This window comes from Zonotrichia leucophrys, chromosome 8 (assembly GCF_028769735.1).
Source record: "Zonotrichia leucophrys gambelii isolate GWCS_2022_RI chromosome 8, RI_Zleu_2.0, whole genome shotgun sequence".
NCBI lineage: Eukaryota > Metazoa > Chordata > Aves > Passeriformes > Passerellidae > Zonotrichia > Zonotrichia leucophrys.
Genome location: NC_088178.1, coordinates 10,117,157 through 10,127,172, shown reverse-complemented (window position 1 = coordinate 10,127,172; position 10,016 = coordinate 10,117,157). Strand labels below are relative to the sequence as shown.

The 10,016-nt window shown below is 43.2% G+C and overlaps 1 protein-coding gene across 3 annotated transcripts in view; it reads left to right on the top strand.

Moving 5' to 3' along the window:
• Positions 1–900: 900 nt before the first annotated feature.
• EEIG2 (EEIG family member 2) overlaps positions 901–10,016 on the top strand; it is a 25,137-nt gene continuing 16,021 nt past the window's right edge. The window contains exons 1-2 of one of the 3 annotated variants that reach the window (XM_064720015.1): positions 901–1,074; positions 1,684–1,758. In XM_064720015.1, the coding sequence (XP_064576085.1) occupies positions 1,070–1,074; positions 1,684–1,758 (80 nt within the window). In that variant the 5' untranslated portion in view covers positions 901–1,069. Of the gene's footprint in view, positions 1,075–1,224; positions 1,396–1,683; positions 1,759–2,600; positions 2,983–10,016 lie in introns of those variants that run through there. The other 2 variants (XM_064720016.1, XM_064720014.1) reach the window with 2 other exon arrangements.

The window sequence follows — 10,016 nt, the reverse complement described above, 5'->3', positions numbered from 1 at the left end:
TGGTAACATCCCACTTCCTTAAAGATTTAGGAACTTCTCCTAAACAACCTCCAGTGCTTTAATCTTACAGAAGTTTTTTATCAATGACAACACAGAATTGTTACATTACCTACAGCGTTCATCTGGTTTTTAAAAACTCTTCTGCTATTCTGAGAATCTTTTGATTAAAGATTCTAAATATATTTTAAAATCTATACTTCTGATACTTTTGACTTTGACTCTTTTGGTCAAGAAGGTTATACTGAATATAGAGAGCCTTTTCTAGTCACCTGTTCAGAACATAAATATAGCCCTAGAATAGACTGGGCTTTTTCCAATAAGAGTTGCCTTTGATTCAAACCTCCTAAAATCATCTGGCATCCCCCCTTGTATATTTTTCAGCAGTTAGCCCTGTATTTTTTTCAGGCAGGGCACAGCAAGGGCCAGCTCTCTCCCCAGGAGCAGCAGGAGGAGTGCAAGAGCCCAAGGAGCAGGGCAGGGCTCCCAGGCAGAGCCCAGCTGGCTGGACCTGAGCAGGGAGAGGAGGCAGCACTGCACAGGGAGAGCCCCCAGCCCCAAACACCCCAGGCTCCAGCAGCAGCAACCACAGCCAGGCACACCTACAACACAAAGAGAGCTCTGAAATCAAGCTAAGAAATCAGCCTGAGGGTCAGGGCCCTCAGCAAGGCACAGGCAACACAACTAAGACCCAACAGACAAAGAGAGCTAAACCAAGGTTCAGACAAGTACTGCTGACTCATGGCTGAGCTTAAATGGGTCCCTGAGCAGGGGCAGGGTGAGGGCCCAGGTGAGGCTGGTCAGGGCTGCTGCTGGGTAAATTTACACCTGCCTAACTGGCTTGGTTATATAGGGAAGCTGCTTCCATGGGGTAATGCTCTGGGTACCCATAGGCTTTTTTAATTTATGTGGGTTACCATTCTACTTTGATTGAGTGAAGTAATCCAGTTTTTCTTGAAAATATTGATTAATAACTGGATCAATTGTATTTATTGAACTTTAACAGACAAATTATCTGGTGCATAGCCTTCTTTTTCTTTCTGCATCTTAATGCAATGAACCTTCTAGCTAAATGGGGTAATGTCTTTTATAAACAATTTTTAAAAAAACTCTAGAGTTGGGTCTTTTCCTGAAAAGAAAGGTGGCTTTTGATATAACTTGATACCAACTAAGTACTAATTTAGTCCCTTTAGGTGCTGAAAGCTTTTCACCTTCCATTTTTTTGAACAGAGAGCTGATGAGTGCAGTACCCAGAGAATTGCTTTGTATGATATATTGTAGGTGCTTGTGGTCTGTTAAACAGCAAAGACTTTGAGGCTTGCTTTAGGGCATACTAAAGAAATGTTCTCAAAGGGGAAGCCATAGGTCAAGGCCAAATGCCTAGATATCCTCTCTAAGGTATCTCTTTATTAATTTTACTCCAGTAAAAAGACTTCTTTCAGAGCCAGTTATTTCTTGACATTTAGGAGTTTTGTAGGGAATTCTTTGTTAGGAACACAAAACTGACAATGGCGTCAGAACTACCCTTGCAGTTTATTTTTTAGTAGAAAATTTTATATAAATTTGTTTTACGTATCTTTTAGGGCAGGAAAAAACAGCAGCATTTATTTTCCAGACTCTCTATTATGTTTGATTGCGTTTTTTGCTTTTACTCCTTACTGCTACTTCTTTTTTTCTTTTCCCTAGGATTATGCTACAGGACAGTTGGGGACATTCTGACATACTTAGCTGCATATTATTTGTGCTACCTGGATTCATCAGGTATGTATTCTATGAAATTATATTTCTATGTATTTATACTGAATGAGGGGCAGCATTACTTCCACGAGCTGCAAGACGATTACGGGGTAGATCACACTGCATACGTAGCCTTACAAGTTCTTTTTCTTACCATGTGATTAAGTGCTTGGCTGTGGGAAGACATGCTGTGTGCTCCTTATGCAACGCTGTAAAGAGGAAACTAATCTGCTGATGGAGGCTGCTCGGAGCTTGCTTTATGTTCAGATCTCCTGGAATGTTTTTTTAAGACAAAGCTGTTCCCTAGAGAACATATAGTGGTGTTGGACTATACATTAAACAAGAGAGTCGCGTGTGTGTTGCCGTAATCATCTACGCCAAGAATGTAAACACACATGTGTACACTCTCTTTCTCTACAAGACCGTGAGCATCTGTTGCTTGTAGCAGAAGTGGCGCTGGCTGTAAATTACAGGTTGAACGGCTGTACGCGACCCGTAGGGTTTAAATTATAGCAGACGGAAACTCAATTCAGAGTTGAAACGTCGACGCCTAAACGATGCTTTGTTACGTTACCGCTGTGTAAATGCCGGGCGGTGAGCAGCACGGGAGGTTCCGCTCCTGGGACGCGCCCCTCACCAGGGGTCCCCGGCAGGCGGGGGAGCTGCGGGGCCGGGCCGCACAATCCCCGCTCGGCCGGGCCGCGGCCACGTCACTGCTCCGGGCCCCGTGCGGGCCGTGGGGAGCGGCACGCCGAGCTCCCGCTATTGAACAGCCTTGCTCAATCGCCTCCCGGCCCGGGCCAACTTCTTCGGGGAACCGCACGCCGACGTTCGAGCCCCTGGCGGCAGCGCTCGCCAATGGCCCCGGCGGCCGCTGGCGGCAGCGGGCGGAGCGGAGGCGGGCGGGTTTGAAAGGGAGGCGCCGGCTGCCATGTAAGCGCTGGCCGGGAGCGCCGCGGCCGGCAGGGGCTGAGCTGGCAGCGGCCGCCGCTCCGGCCCGTCCCGCCGTGCCGCCCTCGCCCCGGGCATGGGAGCGGAGCGGAGCAGGGTGGCCGGAGCGGAGCTGCCGTGGGGGCGGCCCCCGGGAAGCCCCTAGCCCATGGCCTTCATCATGATGAAGAAGAAGAAGTTCAAGTTCCGCGTGGAGCTGGAACTGGACGAGCTTTCCTCCGTGCCTTTCGTCAACGGCATCCTCTTCTGCAAGGTGCGGCTGCTGGACGGGGGCAGCTTCAGCGGGGAGTCCTCCCGGTAGGTGCCTCCGGGACTCGCCAGCCGGGGCTGCCGGGCTGCCCGTCCCACGCAGGCAGCGCCGGGCGGGCCGCGGCCGCCCCCGTCCGACGGGCTCCGCTCGAGTCCGCGTCCCCCAGAGCAGGGAGAGAGAGCACGGCCCCCGCGCAGCCCCTCCGCCCGCTCCTTGGCTCCCACGGCCAGCCGGGGCTCGGGCGGGCGGACGGGGGCCCGGGGAAAGGAGGGGCGGCTGCCCTGGGGCTCCTGGCGGCTGCGGCCGTGCTGCCCGCCGCTCCCCTCGCCCAAGGGGAAGCTGCTGTGGCACCGGGCAGCCCGGCCGTCTTCTCGTCCCGCCTGCTGTGCCAGCATCAACGGCGGGAGAACACATGTGGTAGCAGGAACTCCTCGTCTGCGTGGCTGCTCGCTGCCGGGAGTCGTAACGCTGTAAAATAAATATTGAGGCTCCTAAACACGGAGTAACAGAGGAGAGGAATCACTGAGTGATGAGGGTTGTCTCTTGTGCCATAACGCTGGAGCTGCTGAGCGGATGGGTAACAGGAGGGAAGAATTTCTTGTCCCCAAGCCTGTAGTCTGAGCTGCCCCTGTGGGTTGTGAGACCTTATTGTTTAATTACTGAGCACTGGCTTGCTGTGTTTTGTTCTGTGGATATTTACATGGAGATCGAAGTTCCATGGAAAAGTCCTCAGTTTTTCCTCTAAGTGCTCAGATCATGTAATACTTTGTTTATGCTCATTTCTGCAGTGCAAGTGCAAGGCAGATGTCCTTTTTTCCTCTTTATTTTCCTTCAATTGTGCCTCAGCAATGAGTAGTCATGGATTGTGGCAGTGACTCCCTGATCCACGGGTAGCAATGGGTAAATAGAGGGCCAGTGTATTATTTTTTTCCAAGTACCTGGCAGAGGCAGAACCTTGTCAATAGGAAGGGTGTGTGCTGTGGCTGCAGGTCTGGGGAGGAGGAGATTCCCCTCCCATTACACTTGTTCTTGTTGTATCAGTTATTATTTTATTTTAATATTATTACAAAAAGGATTTACTGGAAAATGTATCATAGAATTATGGCAGAAGACAGCAACAAATCCATGAATATTCAGTTATTGTCTTATTAAAATACTGTTGTTACAGAGCTTTCTAAATTATCTGCTTTTGATTCTATAAACTAAATTAATAAGGGAGAAGGAATAAAATGGAACTTTGGCCTACAACCTCATTATTTAACCATTCCATTATACTAGCATGTATAATTGAAGACAAATCTTTCTTCTGTATGGTTGGAAGTTGCTTGACTCATCAGCGCTCTGATCTCATTTAGTGTCTTTCCTCAACGTTTTTCTTGTGAGCGACTTCATAAGTAATAAATGATGATGATAAGAATCCTGATTCAGGCACTAATGTGCCATTATTGTCCTACTCCAGCCCTTATTGCCTTGAAGTCATTTCCACAGGCTGACATACATCTTCTGGACAGGATGTCTATTTCCAAGGACTTGCTTTCAGCTGAGCAGATGGTTTTGACACGTTGCGGTGATCTTAGTCTTTTTTGCCTTGCCTATTTATGACGCTAAAATTAAATGCTTGAAAGCCTCCATTCATATCTTTCTGAATGGCTCATTAGAGTAAAATGTGTGTGGTAGGATGCAGTGTGTGTAGGGAAACTGATGTAAAAAATGGTGTTGGAACTGAAGCTTAGAAATTCTTCTGTTTTCTTTTTCTGGGGCTTTTAAGCTTTTTTAAGCTAAGGCTTAAAAACTAACAGCAGTGGAACACAGCTGGTATGTCAAGGTCCCTGTGAGTGTAACTCATTCCTGCTGGACTGAGAAGTGTTTGAGTGTGCTGATAGAGAGGTAAAGAATTCTTCTGCAGTGATCCTTCAGTGCCAGTTTAGGGAGTGCCTTTGCTCTTGGCTTAAGAATTAACAGATGAATTTTCAGAGCGGTGATTCAGCAAAGGGCTGAATAAATAAGGAGGAAATTAAGTTTACACCAGAGCGGTAGTATTTCAAAACTTATCAGTTGCAAACTTTCTCATGGCCATAATCTTCCAGTTGCATGCATTTGTTAGTTTCACTGTGAGCTGACAGTTATATCCCTAGAGTAGTGATCTTTTTAGCTGTATAAAAGATACTCAAAGAATTCTATTGTTTCAGAAAGTTATAGAGTAACTCATGAAAAAAAAAATTTATAATACAAGGTACAACTGATTCTGTTTCCTTAATAGCTTTATTTTTATTACTCACTGAGGTCTAGTAAACTATTAATAAATAATTATTTAGGGAGAAGTTATGAAGTTCTCAAGTTGGTGCCCATACAGACCAAGACCCTGTTGCCTCTTGCCTTAGAAAGTAAAAAAAGTCCAACTAATAGTCTACAAACCACCCTAACATTATTAGCATTTTATTTCCAAAGCCTGCTCACAGAGAAGAATGTCATAAAAACCCAGGGCAGCAGTTGCCTTGGAATAGGGGCCCATGTGTATGCAGCAAATTGTCACGAAAGCAGTTTCCAAGTGATTGTCTTGTCAGCTCTCTATGGATCATGCTATATGAATGATTAAAGTCATGATCCTGCAAGCTATGTGGTACCTTCATCATCCCTCTGATCACTGAAGTGAGATGGAAAGAAGACTGATAAAAGTTCAAGCTACTGAAAGATAGGGTTTTTTCACTTCTCAGATATTTGCTGAGAAAGAGCTACCTAAGAAATACCCTATGGAGATGTGGGCCATGCTACTGGAGACTTGTCACAGTCCAGTTACTTTTCTTGCTCCCACAGATGTGTGCCTGAAGTGTAGAGAAATTCTGTGACCAGGTGAAACCAGTGTGTATAGTACAATACACAGTGATCTGGCTGGTGTGTAAATAGAAACCACATCACTTTGCAATTTTGTGATTGCATATACTTTTTTAGAACTCCAATTAGAAAACTTCTGTTGGAAACATCCCTGTGCACATCTGTGAATCCTTACTGCAGGAAAATAAAATTCTGGATTATAACACTAAACATTTAATTACTGGATAAGAATATCAATTTTTAAAGTAATCTTTATCTAAGGACCTTGACCAGCCAAGTGGCAGCAGTGTTTAAACTGGTAAAAATGTTTGAGAGTTTCTGCAAGAGCAGGACCTTGGAATTCTGGCAAGAATGAATGTTATAACTTCTGACTCTAAACCAGGGAAAACCTTGAAGGCTATTGTGGAAAGGGAGAGGCTCAGTTTGGTTGTTTCAGCAAACTACAATCAGCCATACAGTGTAATTCCTGCTCTCTGCTTTTTGGAATTGCTTTCTAGCATGATTTCTGGATCTTTACCATTGTGTTTTAGAATAAAGGATTTTCAGGCAGTGGGCTGTGGATGTATGCAAAGTTATGTTAACAAACCTCAATTTCATTTAGGAAACTTTCCTAGCTTAAGCCTGGTTTCCTGTGTGGCAAGGCATCTTTCTACCTTTCCCCGGGCCAATGACATGAGATCTCTCTTTGAAATTGGATACATTAATACAGTACACATGTGCAGATTCCTAGCTACTGTGTATCTATATACTGCCTGGTCATAAAATAGTGTGCACATAATGGCAAATGCACCATGAAAGAATCACAGAATCACAGAAATTCTAGGTTGGAAGAGACCTTTAAGATCATCGAGTCCAACCCATGTTCTAACACCTCAACTAGATCATGGCACCAAGTGCCACACACAAGATTATTTCAGGGCAGAAATTGCACCTATTAATATTTTGAACAGAAATAAATACTATTTTAAAATACAGACTTGACTAAATTCTAAGCATATTTTTGTGGCCATTCTAATGTAGATATAAATATAGATCAAGTATATGCTTTCTGCAATTGCGCTCATTTTAAAAGGCTGAATCAAAAATTAATAAGTATCTAGAGCAGATAACTGAGGCTCATAGGCTGTTGCTCAATCAGCAGTAAATGAACAGATGGAATATGAGGAAATCCAAGAAATTGTGGGAATCAGGATCTGATTTCTTGAGGATGTACTTTCAGTGCTCTACTCTTATCAACTGAGGCTAGAGGAGCTGTATGCCTGCTAGTTCAATTTTTAGCTTGGTTTCTAGCTGCACCCCACTCAAGAGAAGGACCTGGTTGGTGTGTTCTTCTGACTGCAGACTTCAGCTTGTCATATTCTCCTTCCTTTCAGATCTGACTTCTGACAATTTAAACTGCTGATGTTTCTATCCTCTTTCTTTTCCACAACAACATTCTAAAATAAGAAGCTAATTATGGTTGCTATATGTGACAGACAGAGATTCAAGGTGGCCAAGAGCTATAAGCTTTTCATCAAATAATTTTATTTTTGAACTGATTTCAGAAATGCAGTGTTTTTTTATGTACCCTCTTGAGTCCTGAGGGGAAGTCTTGAGAGATCATGCATTAATATATTCCTATTCCTAACTGGTACAGGCTAGAGCATGTAATTGTTTGCTGTAGAAATTGACTTCTTATCTGCCAGATAAGTACTTCTTACTTCTAGTGATGCATGGCCACTTCCTTCTCAACTGTCTAAAACCACATTTATTTTTTTGTGACGCCAGCAAGTAGGTTTTCTGCCTCACTGGATTCTTCAAGTTGTCTTTTTACCATTCTTTTCTTGATTGCTGCTATTGGGTTTGAATGAGAGAAACTCTCCTGATAGTAACACAGCTTAACTAACTCTGTTTTTAAATTACAGTACTTGTTAGAAAAACATACCTGTCGCATGGAATCAGTGTCCCTATCACTCTAATCTTCCTGCCTGATGTATGAATCCTGCTGACAGTCTTCAGAGCTGGATAATGCTACTTCTAATAGCTTTTTCGGCTGTAACTGGATTTGCAGCTGGAGAACTTGAAACAAAATAAGTTTTCAAGTACCGTGAGGAGTATTGGCAGTGGGATAAAAGTCCTACCTTGCAGTTTTATAGTTTCTTTTTTCAGACTCTCAAATGTCCACTCAATGTTTCCTCAGTTTTGAAGAGATAGTTGGTTAAGCAGCTTTCAGACACTGTCCTCTGTAGGGAGGAAAAGGTGAGAAGGAGAACTTCTCTACACAAAGTACAACTTTTCAACATGTAGTTTGTTGGTACTTCTCCTTTCATTAATAGTTACAGTAAAATGTGTTTAGTGAACTGATTAAAAAAAACATGGTTGAAAAAAACCGAAGAATCAGAGGAGTAAAGAAGATAATATTAGTTTTGAAGGGGTTTATCTTTGGGATAGAGGAAAATTAAATATTTGTATGGTCTGCTGTTTGCATGGGGTGTAACTGGTTATTGTAGATATAAAAAGAGCTCAGCCTTGGGAGACTTCCCTAGCTGTAATTGTAAGAACTGGTAAGAGATGTATCAACAGCTAACTTGTCACAAAAAATGTTTGAGAAGAGATGTATGATAGACATCTGTTGAAGAGGGAGAGACACTGGGAAAAGCTTTCATGCTTAAGGTGCCTGCCTTACACAGAACTGGCACTTGGATTTAGAAGAGCTGGTGTTGCTTTGTTGGCTTTTTTCCCCTGACATCAGCACAGTACATGAAGTACAGTTATTTTTCTGCCACAAATTTGCCATTTGCAAGTACCATAGCACCTGATTGCCTTCATGTTTTAAGGACTATTTCTGTTCACAGAATAATTTAGGGTGAAGGATAATACCAGAGATCACACAGTCCAGCTGCCTGCTGAAAGCAGGACTAATTTCAGTTGGATCAGGAAGCTCAGAGCTTTGTCCTGTCAGCTTTAGAAAATCTACAGTAACGGAGATGCCAGTCCTTGCAGTTCACTTGTACTGTGAACATTTTTCTCTTATTTTACTGGAACTTACCTTGGTTTTCCCTATTTTCCTTTCTCTGTTCCTTACTAAGTAATGTTTGGCTCCACCTTCTAACTTAGTAGAGATGGCTGTAGATGGCAATTAGATCTTCCTTCACCTCATCATCAGATTGTAAAAATCCCATGTTTCCAAATTCTCCTGCATCAGAGAAGAATTCATCTCTGACTCTGGACCCTCATCTCACACCCTTGGACTTGCTTCAGTTCATCAGCCTTCTGCCACGAAGGCCCTAAAACCAAGCCCACTGCTGCAGATACAGTCTCAGATGTTCAATTTCCTCTGACTTGCTGACTACAGTCTTCTAATGCAGTTTACCCTTCACAGTGCTAATTCCCCTCTAGGTCTCTGCATTTGCCTGTACCCAGCAGTTTTTCATCCACAATCAATTTATACATATTTTATAAGAAGTTGTTGACATGAAATGCTGCTAGTTAAAAATGTAACCTGTTTTATTATGACTAAAAACATGTGGAATAGAAAATGATTACTTTGTTCAAATTTTGCACGTACTAGCAGCAAATTAACTGGGGAGCTCTGCACTGTAAACAAGTGGAGCTCTTCCTGCAGAGCCAGCTGTTTGCTTAGTCCTGAAATTTGTGAACCATTGAATCTCTGTTTGTAAATGACTTGTTTTGTTCAGTTTTGTAGCAATGCTTAGGAAAAAATGTTTTTGTTGGAGAAAATGCATCATCTTATATGCCTCAGGCATGGGGGAAACAGAATGTTAAAGGAAAAGTAAAATAAATTTATTTCTGAATGGAGAAATATATCAAAGCTTTACATACCTTATTGCTACAGCATGTATTTTGGAGCTCATGCTCTCAGCACTCCAGCTGATGCACTTTTCTATATGAGGCCTAAATTTAGCATTTTGGTTATTGGATAACAATTTTAAATGTAGCTTAGTACTGCTCCAGGACCCTGTTGCAGAGGTACCTGTATATTTCCCTCAGCTATGACGCTGCACAAATTTTACGTACAAGTAGATTTTGGGTAGGAGGAGTGCAGGAAGTTATTTGACTCTTGCAAAAGCCCTCTGTGTTAATGTATAGCATAACTGAGAACTCTATATCCAACAATACCTTCCTAATGCTAAAGACAGCCTAGGAAAGGTTGAATCTTCCAGTACCTGAACCTGAACTCATTGATAGTGTGGCTGCACTGTTAGATTGTAGGTTAATGCCTTAATTCCTGTCTGCAAGGTGACACTGG